The 14,737-nt window shown below is 63.7% G+C and overlaps 1 protein-coding gene across 8 annotated transcripts in view; it reads right to left on the bottom strand.

Moving 5' to 3' along the window:
* Nucleotides 1-70: 70 nt before the first annotated feature.
* Nucleotides 71-14,737, bottom strand: part of DCTN1 (dynactin subunit 1) — a 56,927-nt gene continuing 42,260 nt past the window's right edge. For 5 of the 8 annotated variants that reach the window (XM_032686210.1, XM_032686212.1, XM_032686208.1 and 2 more), the window contains 20 exons: nucleotides 14,215-14,319; nucleotides 13,867-14,058; nucleotides 13,069-13,185; nucleotides 12,613-12,765; nucleotides 11,903-12,063; nucleotides 11,328-11,496; nucleotides 10,833-10,901; nucleotides 10,313-10,375; nucleotides 9,704-9,853; nucleotides 7,713-7,874; nucleotides 6,290-6,421; nucleotides 6,031-6,159; nucleotides 4,994-5,136; nucleotides 4,539-4,705; nucleotides 3,650-3,664; nucleotides 3,088-3,221; nucleotides 2,334-2,523; nucleotides 1,575-1,651; nucleotides 1,117-1,206; nucleotides 347-484 (listed from right to left, as the gene is read on the bottom strand). In XM_032686210.1, the coding sequence (XP_032542101.1) occupies nucleotides 347-484; nucleotides 1,117-1,206; nucleotides 1,575-1,651; nucleotides 2,334-2,523; nucleotides 3,088-3,221; nucleotides 3,650-3,664; nucleotides 4,539-4,705; nucleotides 4,994-5,136; nucleotides 6,031-6,159; nucleotides 6,290-6,421; nucleotides 7,713-7,874; nucleotides 9,704-9,853; nucleotides 10,313-10,375; nucleotides 10,833-10,901; nucleotides 11,328-11,496; nucleotides 11,903-12,063; nucleotides 12,613-12,765; nucleotides 13,069-13,185; nucleotides 13,867-14,058; nucleotides 14,215-14,319 (2,556 nt within the window). Of the gene's footprint in view, nucleotides 485-1,116; nucleotides 1,207-1,574; nucleotides 1,652-2,333; nucleotides 2,524-3,087; nucleotides 3,222-3,649; nucleotides 3,665-4,538; nucleotides 4,706-4,993; nucleotides 5,137-6,030; nucleotides 6,160-6,289; nucleotides 6,422-7,712; nucleotides 7,875-9,703; nucleotides 9,854-10,312; nucleotides 10,376-10,832; nucleotides 10,902-11,327; nucleotides 11,497-11,902; nucleotides 12,064-12,612; nucleotides 12,766-13,068; nucleotides 13,186-13,866; nucleotides 14,059-14,214; nucleotides 14,320-14,737 lie in introns of all 8 variants that reach the window. The other 3 variants (XM_032686207.1, XM_032686213.1, XM_032686206.1) reach the window with 2 other exon arrangements.

Below are 14,737 nucleotides of genomic sequence, written 5' to 3'. Positions count from 1 at the left end.
CCCCCGGTGTGCTGTGAACCCCCGTCCCCGCCGTGTCCCCCCCAGTGCCGGTGCAGGGTCCGCGGGCGGGTTCAGGTTCAGGGCATTTTATTGGAGAGCAGGAGCGCGGGGGGGTCGCAGCCCCGGCCCGGGGGCACAGGGGGGCGCGGGGGGCTCCGGCCCCCCCGGGACGGCCCAGGCCGGGGGGGTCCCGGGGTCTGTAGTGTCTGAGAGCAGCGGGGGGGGTCCCGGATCCCCCCGGGGAAGCGGCTCCGGCTCCACCCGCGAGTGGGGCCGGGGGGGGCAGTGCGGGGACCCCGGGGGGCGGGGGGGGCGCAGGGGACCCTCATCCCGTTCCGGGGGACCCTCAGGCGACGAAGTGTTGTCGGAGGTGCTGCAGCAGGTCCGGGGTGAGCAGCAGCCGGTGCGCCTGGCCCTGCCCCGGGGGGCACGGGAACGACACCCGCCCGCACAGCGCCGGGCCCTGCGCCTGCTCCTGCTTGGCCTGCGGGACAGAGCGTGAGGCACCGGAACCCCCGGCACCCCCATCCCGCACACGGGGGTCCCACCCAGCCACCGCATCCCCACCGCGACCCCCGGATGGGCTGAGCCCCGTGGGAGGAGCTGGGGATCCTGACCCGCCCCATCCCTTGGGGATCGGGGTCCCTCGGAACGGGAGTGCCTTGGCATTGGGGGGGTTCCCTCGAGACTGGGGTTCATTAGGATTGGGGGTCCTTTGGGATCAGGGCCCTTCTGGATTGGGGGTCTCTTAGGACCGGGTTCCCTCAGGATCTGGGGTTCCTTGGGGTCAGGGTTCCTTGGGACTGGGGGATCCCACGGGGTTGGTGTTCCTTGGGACTGGGGATCCCTCAGGATCAAGGGTCCCTTGAGATCAAGGGGCTCTCAGGATTGGGGGGGCCCTGGGCATTAGGGGTCCCTGGGGATTTGGGGGATCCCTGGGGATCAGGGGTCCCTGGGGATTTGGGGGATCCCTGGGGATCAGGGGTCCCTGGGGATGGAGGTCCCTGGGGATTTGGGGGATCCCTGGGGATCAGGGGTCCCTGGGGATTAGGGGGATCTCTGGGGATCAGGGGGATCTCTGGGGATCAGGGGGATGTCTGGGGATGGGGGTCTCACCTTGAGGAAGGAGGAGGAGGGGAAGGTGCCGAAGGTGGTGCTGACTCCAGCACCCGGCTGCTGCTGCACCATCTCCCTCAGGGTGTCGTCCTGGGGGGCACGGCACTGTCACCACCACAACTGCCCCACGGAGCCCCTCACCCACCCCACGGAGCCCCTCACCCCCCCCACAGAGCCCCTCATCTGCCTCAGGAAGCCCCTTGCAGTCTCAATAGAGCCCCTTGCCCAACCCACAGACCCCCCTGCCACCCCAGAGAGCCCCCTGCCCCCCCTGCATCCCCGGGCACGAGCCAGAGGGATCAGACCCGACTGTTTTGGAACGGGAATGGGAAGGGGCAGCACGGAGAAGCCCCCAGGCCCAGCCACGGGGCTGCCCTGAGATGTGACCCCCTGGGGGCCCGGGGGGCTGGGCAGGGGGTGCCACCGGTCCCCCCACCCTGGGGAAGGCCCCTCCTCACCTTCAGGGCGTCGATGGTGTTCTTGAGGGCGCAGAGCCGAGCTGTCTGCTCCAGGAGGCGAGCCGAGGAACTGCGGGCTGCGGGAACGGCACCGACGGTGTGGGAGGGGATGGGACACGGCACGGGGATGGTGTGGGAGGGGATGGGACAGGGACAAGGGATGGTGTGGGAGGGGATGGGACACGGCACGGGGATGGTGTGGGAGGGGATGGGACAGGGACACAGCACCAGGGGTGGTGTGGGAGGGGATGAGACACGGCACGGGGATGGTGTGGGATGGGATGGGACACAGACACAGCACCAGGGATGGCACAGGATATGTGGCACATGGACAGGGTGAGGCAGGCATGACCCCCTCAGGGGGTACAGGGGGGCTTGGGGGAGTTTGAATTCCTCAAATTGGTACAGAGGGGGGTTTTGGGGTGGGTACTGGGGGCTTGAGGGGGGTCTCACCTCCTCAGGTTAGTCCCGGGGGGCTTCGGGGAGATTTTGACCTCAGATTGGTGCTGGGGGTTTTTGGGGGTTGGAATTGCTGAGTTTTGACCTCCTTGGGTTGGTTTTGGGGGTTTTGACCTCTTCAGGTTGTTACCGGGGGGCTTCAGGGGGTTGGGGGGGTTTGACCTCCTCAGGTTGGTGTGGGGGGGATTCGGGGGGTTTTGACCTGCTCGGGTTGTTGCAGTGACGCCCCCAGCCCGTGGCCGAGCCCCCTGTGCCACAGCCCCCCCGTCATTCCCTCGGGAATGTCTGTGTGGGACGTACTGGACTTGTTCTGCCTCATGTCCAGCACCTTGGCGTTGGCGCTGAGCTGGTACAGGGTCTCCAGGAGTTGGGTGGTCTTGCGGAACAGGGTCTGCGTGGGCAGCCCCTCCCCGGGGCGCTCCCGGGGCAGGGCCACCCGCGGCACCTGCAGCGGGGCCAGGCTGGCCAGCTCCATCTTCATCTGGGCACCCTGCGGCGGGGACACGGGGGAATGCCGGGGAGAGGTTTGCGAGGAGCAGCCGCGTGGAAAAACGGGATGAAAACGGAAAACTGGGGGATAAAACTCCACCAAGGCCAGCAGAGCATGGATCTCCCAGGGGTGGGAGCAGGGATGCCCACGGACACCCAGGGAAGCCTTGGGACACCCAGGGAAGCCCATGGACACCCAGGGAAGCCTTGGGACACCCAGGGATGCCCACGGACACCCAGGGAAGCCCTGGGACACCCAGGGATGCCCGTGGACACCCAGGGATGCCCACGGACATCCAGGGAAGCTTGGGACACCCAGGGAAGCCCTGGGACACCCAGGGATGCCCACGGACACCCAGGGAAGCCCTGGGACACCCAGGGATGCCCGTGGACACCCAGGGAAGCCCTGGCACACCCAGGGAAGCCCTGGGACACCCAGGGATGCCCATGGACACCCAGGCTCGCCCTGGCACACCCAGGCTCATCCCACCCGGACCACATCCCACTCACACCACATCCCATGATACCCCTGGACACCCCCACCCCTCTGAGCCCGGCCCCCCACCTTGAGCATGTTGTTCTCGTTCTTGAGGTGCTTCAGGGAGAGCTGCAGGGCGTCGATCTGCTGCAGCAGCAGCGGAGAGTCCTTCACCTGCACGGGGCCGGAGCCGCCCCCCGGCACCTGCCCGGCACCCACACCTGGAGGGGAGGGATGGACAGGCACCAGTGTCACCTGGGGTGGTGGCACCGGGCACAGGGACACGGTGGCTGCCAGGGGTGCCCTGGCACCGACAGAAACATTCCCAACACGTGGCACTTCCCTGGAGAGGTCCCCGGCACCCCTCACCCCCCACGCCCCCTCAGCATTCCCAGTGCCCCTTCCCGAGGGTGAGGGCTGTGCCAGGCACTCCAGGGACCCAGCTCTCCAGGTGGGAGTCACCCCACTCTGCCCCCTCCACAGTCCCACACTCATCCCTCCCTTCCCGGTCCCCCGGGAGGCACCAGCCAGCAGCTCCCAGGGTAGGCAGCATTTGAGCAGGACCCGGATCCTTCCCCTGCTCCCAAACCCAGGGATTTGGGCACCCGAGGACACCTTTCCCCCCCTCATGCACTGGGTGTGTCTGTACCTCGCTGCTGCTCCTCTGCAGCACAGGGAGAGACAAGAAAAAGCAGGATTAAAGCCCTGGATTGGGTGGGAATGGAGCTAGGACTGGAGCAACTCCCATTCCCCATGGCCCTGTCCAGGGCTCATCCCATTCCCAGCTCTGGGAGCAACATCCCAGCAGCTGGGAGTGACCCCAGCAGGACCTGGGGAATGGCACAGAGCTCCTGGGCTGCTCATGCTCCTCTGGGAGTGAGAACGTGCCAGCAGTGTCCCGGAGCCAGGGCTGGGAATGTGGGGACACTGGAGATGCTGAGGAGGGACAGGGGCTGCTGCATCCAGAGGATGCTGTATTCCAGGGCTGCTGCATCCAGAGGATGCTGTATTCCAGGGCTGCTGCATCCAGAGGATGCTGCACCCTGCATGCAGAGGATGCTCATCCAGGTGTCACCCATCCCAGATCAGGGCCAAAGGCTCAGGCTGCAGACCCACCAGGCTGCTCTATGGCCACCTGGTCATTCCTGAAGGACACCCCAGCTCTCCGTTCTGGAGGCCACACATTGTCCTGCAGCCAGAGCCCCCCAGACACCAAACACCTGCTCCTGCTCCAGGGGGGTTTTGTAGACATTTTGAGCAGCAGAGCTCCAGCACCCATCCCTGCCCAGGAGAGCCCCAGCAGGCACAGATCCCATGGGATCATCCTGCCAAAGGGACACCCTGGATGGCTCCAGGGATCATCCAGTGCAAGGATACCCCGGGTGGCTCCAGGGATCATGCCATGCAGGGACTCCCCGGGTGGCTCCATGGAGGTGCCCCCTGCCCTGCCTGCCCAAGGCAGCCGTGGGAGCACCATTCCCACAGGACCCCTGGAGCCTGTGCCGGGAGGACGCCCCGTTCCCGCTCCGGTCACGCACCGCCGGCGATGCCGGACACGATGGAGGCGACGCCCGAGGCCGGACCCCCCCGGAGCCCCTCGATCGTCCGCTTGGACTGGTTGTTCAGCCGCTGCTTCAGCTCCACCTTCTCCGACTCCAGCTGGTCGATGTCGGCCTGCAGAGCGTCCATGGTCTCCTCAAACTCCCTGGGAAGGGCACACGGAGGGATGGCTGAGCCAGGGACGCTGCAGACCAGGACCCCCTGTCCTGTCCCTCCCTGCCTTGTCCCCAGTCCCTCTCCAGCTCTCCTGGAGCCCCTTCAGGCCCTGCCAGGGGCTCTCAGCTCTCCCTGGAGCCTTCTCTTCCCCAGGGGAACCCCCCCAGCTCTCCCAGCCTGGCTCCAGAGCAGAGGGGCTCCAACCCCTGGAGCACCTCCAGGGCCTCCTCTGGATTCTCTCCAGCAGCTCCACATCCCCAGCCCATCCCACACTCACTTCTCCTTCTTTTTGAGCAGTGTCTGGGTCTCATCCAGCTTCGTCTGGATCTTTTCCACACGATCATCTGCGTCCTTGGATGCACTGTCCAGCTTCTTCTCCAGGAGGCTGAGCCGCACGTTGGCCTCGCTGAGCTCCTCGCCCTGGAGCAGCAGGGAGGGAATCAGGGAGCTCTGGGAGCTGGGGGAGCCCCAAAACCACCAGAACCCACAGCTGGAACCCAGGAACAGATCCCAGTCCGACCCTGAGCATCCCAACACATCATGGGGAGAGGCCAGGGCAGGGTCTGGAAGGCAGTACCTCCCTGCCCACAGGAAGAACACCCCCAGGAGATCTGGCTAGGATTTGGGATCATCAGCTCCACAGGTAACAAGCCACCCTGAGCAGGGAGGTGACTCCCACAGCAGCCGGGGAGGCAGGGATGGGTGAGGAACAGGCAGGGATGGGTGAGGAACAGGCAGGGATGGGTGAGGAACAGGCAGGGATGGGTGAGGAACAGGCAGGGATGGGTGAGGAACAGGCAGGGATGGGTGAGGAACAGGCAGGGATGGGTGAGGAACAGGCAGGGATGGGTGAGGAACAGGCAGGGATGGGTGAGGAACAGGCAGGGATGGGTGAGGAACAGGCAGGGATGGGTGAGGAATAGGCAAGGATGGGTGAGGAACAGGCAGGGATGGGTGAGGAATAGGCAAGGATGGGTGAGGAACAGGCAGGGATGGGTGAGGAATAGGCAAGGATGGGTGAGGAACAGGCAGGGATGGGTGAGGAACAGGCAGGGATGGGTGAGGAACAGGCAGGGATGGGTGAGGAACAGGCAGGGATGGGTGAGGAACAGGCAGGGATGGGTGAGGAACAGACAGGGATGGGTGAGGAACAGACAGGGATGGGTGAGGAACAGACAGGGATGGGTGAGGAACAGACAGGGATTGGGGAGGGACAGGCAGGGATGGGTGAGGAACAGGCAGGGATGGGTGACAAATAGCCAGGAAGGCAGGGATGAGTAAGGAACAGGCAGGGATCAGTAAGGAACACCTTACCTTGATCTTGAGGGACTTCTTCAGCTCCTTGATGACCGTCTCCCTGTCCTCCAGCTTCAGCCCCAGCCCCTCGGCGTCCGTGATCTCCGCCCGGAGCGCGGCCGCCCGGAGCTCTGCCGGGGGCGTGGGCTGGCACAGCGGGACAGGGCGGGTTGGGATGGCAGGGACAGCCCCAGGAACTGCCCTGCCCAGCTCCCTGCCCACGTCCCTCCCGGCAGGGCAGGGCCCGTGGCTGGTGCCGGGGCACGGCCGGACCCACCTTGTTCTGCGGGCGGTCGGCGTCGTACTCGCCCTCCTGCATGGCCGTGGCCATCTTGTTCATGGTGGCCATGAGGATGCTGCAGGACTGCCTCAGGCACTCGTAGGGATTGATCCCCGGCGAGCCGTAGATCTGGGAAGGGCAGGAAGGACGTGGCTGGACCCCTGGGCCACGCTCACAGCCCCCAGGACAACCCCCTTCACACCCCACAGCCCTCAGGGTTTCCCTCTGATGCTCAGGAATGTCCCTCTGATATTTAAGAATATCCCTCTGATGTTTAGGAATGTCCCTCTGATGTCCAGGAATGTCCCTCTGATATTTAGGAATTACCATTAAAACCCACATCCATCACACACCTTCCCTTCCATCAACAAAACCACCCAAACCAAACCAAACCAAAACAAAAAAATTCCCCCCACAAAAATCAAAATAATCATCAAAATCATCCCAACACCGAATCAAAGTGGGGCAATTTACACAAAATCCACCCCTTGTCCCTTCACCACAATTACACCAAAATCAGCACAAAACCCAGAGACTCCACATCCCTCGTGTCCAGGGAAGGGGCTGGGGAAGGGGCTGGAGCACCAGGAGTGGCTGAGGGAGCTGGGGGGGCTCAAAGAAGGCTCGGGGGGACCTTCTCACTTTCTATAAGAATCCCCCATAATCATTCCCCTCTATGGGATGTGGGAATATGGAAGAGATATTCCACGAGGTGCTGGCCTTGGCAGTGCTGGGGAATGGTTGGACTCGATGGGCTCAGAGGGATTTTCCCACCTAAACCATCCCAGGATGCCCCGACCTCAGCTCAGCTCACACTGCCCTGATCCCAGCTCAGCTCACACTGCCCCATCCCAGCTCAGCTCACTCTGCCCCATCCCAGCTCAGCTCACACTGTCCCATCCCAGCTCAGCTCACTCTGCCCTGATCCCAGCTCAGCTCACACTGCCCTGATCCCAGCTCAGCTCACACTGCCCCGATCCCAGCTCAGCTCACTCTGCCCCATCCCAGCTCAGCTCACACTGTCCCATCCCAGCTCAGCTCACTCTGCCCTGATCCCAGCTCAGCTCACACTGCCCTGATCCCAGCTCAGCTCACACTGCCCCATCCCAGCTCAGCTCACTCTGCCCCATCCCAGCTCAGCTCACACTGTCCCATCCCAGCTCAGCTCACTCTGCCCTGATCCCAGCTCAGCTCACACTGCCCCATCCCAGCTCAGCTCCCACAGCTCCAGGCTGTGGCTGTGGCGTGTCCCTGCCCTGTGTCCCTGCCCTGCCCACACCGGCTGGAATTCCACCACATCCCCCGGAGCCGCAGGGACAGGCAGCACAGGGCAGGGGCCGCACACCCCATGTGGCCTTTCCCGGCGGCATTCCCGGCTCATTCCCAGCGGGCTGAGCCCCGGAGCCGCCCCTGGCCCCACCTGCTCGCTGACTTTGAAGGCCAGCTCCTCCAGGCGGGGGGCCGGCAGCCCCTCGGTCTCGGCCAGGGGCGCGATGAGCTGGGCCCCGGCTGCTGCCACCTCCTGCAGCACGGCCACCACCCAGGTCAGGTGCTTGCGGCACTCCAGCAGCGTGTCCGACACCTGGGGGGAAACGGGATGGCAGGGAATGGCACAGCTCCAGGGAACAGGATGGCAGGGAATGGCACAGCTCCAGGGAACAGGATGGCAGGGAAGGGCACAGCTCCAGGGAACAGGATGGCAGGGAAGGGCACAGCTCCAGGGAAATGGGATGGCAGGGAATGGCATGGCTCCAGGAAACGGGATGGCAGGGAAGGGCACAGCTCCAGGGAACAGGATGGCAGGGAAGGGCACAGCTCCAGGAAACGGGATGGCAGGGAAGGGCACAGCTCCAGGGAACGGGATGGCAGGGAAGGGCACAGCTCCAGGGAACAGGATGGCAGGGAAGGGCACAGCTCCAGGAAACGGGATGGCAGGGAAGGGCACAGCTCCAGGGAACGGGATGGCAGGGAAGGGCACAGCTCCAGGAAATGGGATGGCAGGGAAGGGCACAGCTCCAGGGAAACGGGATGGCAGGGAAGGGCACAGCTCCAGGGAAATGGGATGGCAGGGAAGGGCACAGCTCCAGGGAACAGGATGGCAGGGAAGGGCACAGCTCCAGGAAACGGGATGGCAGGGAATGGCACAGCTCCAGGAAACAGGATGGCAGGGAATGGCATGGCTCCAGGAAACAGGATGGCAGGGAAGGGCACAGCTCCAGGGAAATGGGATGGCAGGGAAGGGCACAGCTCCAGGAAACGGGATGGCAGGGAAGGGCACAGCTCCAGGGAAACGGGATGGCAGGGAAGGGCACAGCTCCAGGGAACAGGATGGCAGGGAAGGGCACAGCTCCAGGGAAACGGGATGGCAGGGAAGGGCACAGCTCCAGGGAAATGGGATGGCAGGGAATGGCACAGCTCCAGGGAACAGGATGGCAGGGAAGGGCACAGCTCCAGGAAATGGGATGGCAGGGAAGGGCACAGCTCCAGGAAATGGGATGGCAGGGAAGGGCACAGCTCCAGGGAAATGGGATGGCAGGGAAGGGCACAGCTCCAGGGAAATGGGATGGCAGGGAATGGCACAGTTCCAGGGAAATGGGATGGCAGGGAATGGCACAGTTCCAGGGAAATGGGATGGCAGGGAAGGGCACAGCTCCAGGGAAACGGGATGGCAGGGAAGGGCATGGCTCTGGGAACACACCCCCCTGGGCTGGGATCCTGCCCGGCTCAGGGAGTGTCATTGGGAGGGGGGAAACACCAGGATAGGGGAGAATAACTGAGGGATGGAGAGAGGCAGGTGTGAGCCCAGACCCCCATCCCAGCTGGGAACACAAACCCCACAGACACCATGTCCGTCTGTGTCCAGGGAAGGAGCTGGGAAGGGGCTGGAGCAGCAGGAGCAGCTGAGGGAGCTGGGGGGGCTCAGCCTGGAGAAAAGGAGGCTCGGGGGGGACCTTCTGGCTCTGCAACCCCCTGACAGGAGGGGGGAGCCGGGGGGGTCGGGCTCTGCTCCCAGGGAACAAGGGACAGGAGGAGAGGGAACGGCCTCCAGCTGTGCCAGGGGAGGGTCAGGTTGGATATTGGGAAAATTCCCCCTGGAAAGGGCTGTCCAGCCCTGGCACAGCTGCCCAGGGCGGGGGGGAGTCCCCATCCCTGGGGGGATTTAACACCCTGTGGATGTGGCACTTGGGGACACGGTCAGGGGTGGCCTTGGCAGTGCTGGGGAATGTCTGGACTCAATGGACTAAGTGGGATTTTCCAACCTAAACCATTCCCTGATTCCATGATCCCAGCTCAGCTCACACCATTTCCCTCTGCCCTGAGCTGCTGCTCAGCTTCCACAGGGCATCTGCTGCTGCCCAGTCCATCCCACAGCTCCCAGCCTGTGGCTGAGGGGGTCCCTGCCCCACTCACCTGTGTTCCAAAGCCCAGGGCCGCGGGGATTCCCGGCGCATCCGTGCCCGGCATCCGGCGACGGATCTTCTTGCAGAACTGGCGGATGTCACTGCAGGACGTCTCCAGGTCCTTGAGCAGGATGGCCAGGTCTGCTGCCTCCTGCCCGGCCTGGGGACACAGGGGCACCTCAGAGGGACATGGGGACACACAGGGACCTCAGAGGGACACAGGGACACACAAGGACCTCAGAGGGACACAGGAACAGAGGGACACGGGGACACACAGGGACCTCAGAGGGACACGGGGACACAGGGGCACCTCAGAGGGACATTGGGATAGAGAGGGACCTCAGAGGGACACGGGGACACAGGGGCACCTCAGAGGGACACGGGGACACAGAGGGACCTCAGAGGGACACGGGGACACAGGGGCACCTCAGAGGGACACGGGGACACAGAGGGACCTCAGAGGGACACGGGGACACAGGGGCACCTCAGAGGGACATTGGGATAGAGAGGGACCTCAGAGGGACACGGGGACACAGAGGGACCTCAGGCCCAGGGACAGCAGGGAGCTGGCACACACACACCCCAATCCCAGCAGGTCCTACCTGGAGGAAGGTCCTACCTGGAGGAAGGCTCGGAGCCGACACACCTCCACCCCCATGCAGTCCAAGGCACTCTGGGTGAACTGTGGGCACAAGCACAGGTCAGAGAGGGCCCTGGGGCACTCTGGGGCAAACTGGGGCACTCTGGGGCAAACTGGGGCCAGCTGGGGCCCCGGGAATTCCAGGATGGACCCTCCCACCACCCTGGGATTTCCAGGCACAGGGAAATGGGCTGAGGCAGTCAGGCTATTTCTGGCCTATTTTGGTTTCACTCTGTGGGGAGCAGGACACTGATCCTTCCCTCAGGAACTCTGGGATACACCCTGCCCCGCAGACACAAGGGTCTCCATGCTCCCCTCCCTCTTCTCATCCCCCCTGTCCCCATGTCCCCCCTCCTGACCCCAGAGCCCTCGTGCCACCACTGGGGAAGAGCTACTGCACTGGGAAAGGGGCAGCAGGGGCACCTCAGCTCCCAGAGGGATCCCGGGGGGCACAAAGGCAGAGACCAGGGATCAGGGAAGGGTCGGGGTCCCCTCTCACCTTGATGTGGTCAGCCAGCTGCAGGGTGCAGTCCTCAGCCTGGTCAGCCAGGTGGATGCTGTACAGGTGCTGTGGGAATGGCAGGATTGTTCCCACAGGTGCAGGTGAACAACCCAATGAGGGAACCCCCAACAAACTCCAAACCTCGAGGGTTTGGCCCAGTTTTTAACTGGAAGTGACAATTTGTGCAGTGACTCCACCAGAGACCCCCCAAAAGAGCAGGTGGTTCTTAATTCCACAGGTCAGCCAACCTGGCCTGCAGGTGGGGTACAGGAATGTGGGATGGGAGAACCACATCCCTGGGGACACGGTGCAGGGACACGGCCCCAGGGGACACAGCCCCAGTCCTGGGTGTCCTGGGTGAGGACACCCAAAGGAAAGGGCTGCCAAGGAACCAAACCCCAGCTGATCCATGTGCCCTGTGAGTGACGGACCCAAGGCAGGACACCCAACAGGTGAGGTGATACCTGTCCCCCCATGTCCCCCCAGCCCCACCTGGTAGTACTTGATGGCTTTGGTGAGCGGCTCCACGTTGACGGTCTCGTCCAGCTGGTCCTTGTGGAGCAGCTCGATCAGGAAGTCCAGGGAGCGCTCGTGGACGCTCATCTCGGGGTACAGGGTGCCCACCTTCTTGTACACCTCCACACTGCACTTGTTGAGGGCCCTGGAGCACAGGGACAGTCAGAAAGGGGCTGGGATGCACCTCTGGGCAGGACACGGGAAGTGGGAGCCCCGAGGTGCTGCCTTGGGACAGAGACACGGTCGAGCCCTGGCTGGTGCTGAGAGCTGGGCCCTTCCCGGGTCACCTCCGGGGGGACACAAGGGGGGCACAGAGAAGTGACCCCTCCCAAGGCAGTAAGGGGATCCTGCTGCTTATTTCTATTCTGGCTTGCTCCCAAAATCCCTTCCCACGTCACCTCTCGGGGGGAACACAAGGAGGGTCATTGAGAAGTGACCCCTCCCAAGGCAATAAGGGGGATCCCAACACTCCTTTCCAGCCCAGACCCCAAAGGCCCTGTGACTCGGCTCCCCGAGGCCGTGGGGGTGGGATTGGGGGCGCAGGTACTCACTGCTCGTATTTGTGGAGCGTGGCCTGGAGCAGGCTCAGGGAGTACACGAGCCCGGCGGCGAAGCTGAGCTGCTCCCCCGCGGCCCCGCGCAGCCCCGCGCGCTCTGCGCAGCTCTCGCTCAGCTCGAACCTCTCCTGGGCCTGTTTGCTGATCAGCTCCGCCTGGGGACACACAGGGAGAGCCCTCAGGGCACCCCGAGCTTCCCTGCTCCATCCCGCTCAGCCACGGAGCAGCCACACCCCCTCCACATCCCCAAAAGTGACGGGTCCTGGGAAAGAGTGACCCACCAGTGCCACCACCCCCACGGGCAGGGGCCTGCCTCCTCCCCCTCCCTTCTCCCAGACCACTTTAGAATCATGGAATCACGGAATTATTTGGGTTGGATAAAGGTCCTTAAGACCATCAAGCCCAACTGCTCCCCCAGCACTGCCAAGGCCACCGCTGACCATGTCCCCAGGTCCAAGACCACCAACATCCACAGGGCTGTTAATTCCCCCCAGGGATGGGGACTCCCCCCTGCCCTGGGCAGCCTCTTCCAATGCTTTACAATCGTCTCCAGGAAGGAATTTTCCCAATATCCAGCCTAATCCCCACCAGGGGGGGAACTGCAGTCTCCCATGAACTTTTGGAAGTTCTCCAATACTAAACACTGCAAATCCCGACTCCAGGCAGGACAGAGAGCCCAGGTGTTCACTGCCAGCCTGTCCCACCTTGCAGATGAGGCGGGGGATGAGCAGCAGCACCAGGACGCAGTCGTGGTCCCCGCCGTGCCGCAGGAAGCTGTCAGGCATGAAGGAGGTGAGGAGGGACACGTGGCGGTTCGCCTGCTGCACTTCCATCTGCCGCAGCTCCATCTCGATGGCCTGCGGGACACAGAGTCACCAGCTGCTCTGCACCCCCGGCACAGCCCAGCCCAGGCTCCTCAGCAGTGGCAATCCTGCTCCTCCAGGACATGGCAAAGCCTCATTCCCTGACTGGGATCTCACTGCCACCCCCTGCCACGGGCAGGGACACCTCCCACTATCCCAGGCTGCTCCAAAGCCCCGTCCAACCTGGCCTGGGACACTGCCAGGGATCCAGGGGCAGCCACAGCTCTGGGAACACCCTGGTGCCGGTGCCTCAGGAGCGTGTCCCAGGGCACGGCTGCCCCACCCAGCTCTCCCTACCTTGGCGTGGGCTTTCGTCTCCGCAAACTTGATCTTGAAGTCGAACATCTCGGGGGGCGGCTGCTGCTGCTTCTCCGCAGACGCTTCCTGCTGGCTCATGAGCTCCCGGTTCACGTCCTGGGCACAGGGAGGGGGTGGTGGGACACAGGGACACCAGCACAGAGACAGGGAACCCCACACCCTCAGCAAGCCCCCCCAAACCTCCCGGTGCCCCCTCTTGGGGGGCTCCTTCTGCAACACCCAGTGACGGGTGGGTGGGAGGGAGAGGCACCGAGTGCATTCCAGGCACTGTCCCACAGCCAAGGAATCCCCAGGCTCATTCCCTGCCTCCCTTCCCTGCCAGGAGACCTGAGCCCAGGGCTGGGACAACCATCGCCAGGAAGAATTTGTTCCCAATATCCCATCTAAATCTCCACTTTTCCAGCGGGAAGGCATTCCATGTCCCTCCAGGCCCTTGCCCAAAGTCCCTCTCCAGCTCTCTTGGAGCCCCTGGCACTGGAAGGGGCTCTAAGGCCTCCCTGGAGCCTTCTTTTCTCCAGGCTGGACACCTCCAGCTCTCCCAGCTTATCCCCATAGGAGAATGCACTGGGGGCTTTCCCAGAGAAGCTCCATGAGGAACCACTCCCAGGCACCAGCCGTGTCCTGCCGTGCCCAGATCCCATGGGAGCAGGAGGCAGCTGTGCCCAGATCCCACGGGAGCAGGAGGCAGCCGCCTGTCCTGCCCCAGGGACACCTTCCCTGGGGACGCTCCCGCCGGGGGGGCTCCGGGATGAGCACTGGGGGCTCCGAGGGCAGCACCTGGAGGTGAGCCGTGAGCTCCCGGTACTTCTTGATGGTCTGCTGGTAGTCGGCCACGGTCTCCTGCGCCGCCTCCACGCGCTTCTCGGCCTCTCTCACGCGGCCCGTGGCCATGTCCAGCTGCTCCCGCAGCTCCAGCTCCGTCTCCCGCGCGTTCTCCTGCAGCTCGTCGTTCATCTCGTTCATGGCCTCCTGCGGGGAGGGGCAGGGGGCACACGGTCACACCCCGGGGTCCGGGGGAGCTTCCCTGGATCCCACAGCTCCCGGTGCTGGGCCAGCCCCCAGCCCTCCCAGCATTCCAGCCCCGGCCCCCCGGAGCAGCCCCGATCCCGGGGGAATCCTCCTCACCAGGTCCCCGACGGTCTCACGCAGCTCCCGGACCTTCTCCTCCAGGTCCAGGTTTCTCTCCGTCAGAGTCTCCACCATCTCCTCGGCACCCAGAGCTGCATCCACCTGCAATCCAATCCACATCCACATCCACATCCACATCCACATCCCCATCCCCATCCCCATCCCCATCCCCATCCACATCCCCATCCACATCCACATCCATTCCCTTGCAATCCAATCCAAATCCACATCCCAATCCATCCACCTGCAATCCAATCAAATCCACATCCACATCCACATCCACATCCACATCCACATCCACATCCACATCCACATCCACATCCACATCCACATCCACATCCACATCCACATCCACATCCACATCCACATCCACATCCACATCCATCCATCTGCAATCCAATCCAAATCCACATCCACACCCTATCCCACCCCCCTGCTATGACACGCATGCTGATCCATCCCTCTGCAACCCAATCCAAATTCACATCCCAATCCATTCCCCTGCCAGGACACACATCCC

Source organism: Chiroxiphia lanceolata, chromosome 4 (assembly GCF_009829145.1).
Source record: "Chiroxiphia lanceolata isolate bChiLan1 chromosome 4, bChiLan1.pri, whole genome shotgun sequence".
In the NCBI taxonomy this organism is placed as follows: Eukaryota; Metazoa; Chordata; class Aves; order Passeriformes; family Pipridae; genus Chiroxiphia; species Chiroxiphia lanceolata.
This window is presented reverse-complemented; position numbering and strand designations above follow the sequence as displayed.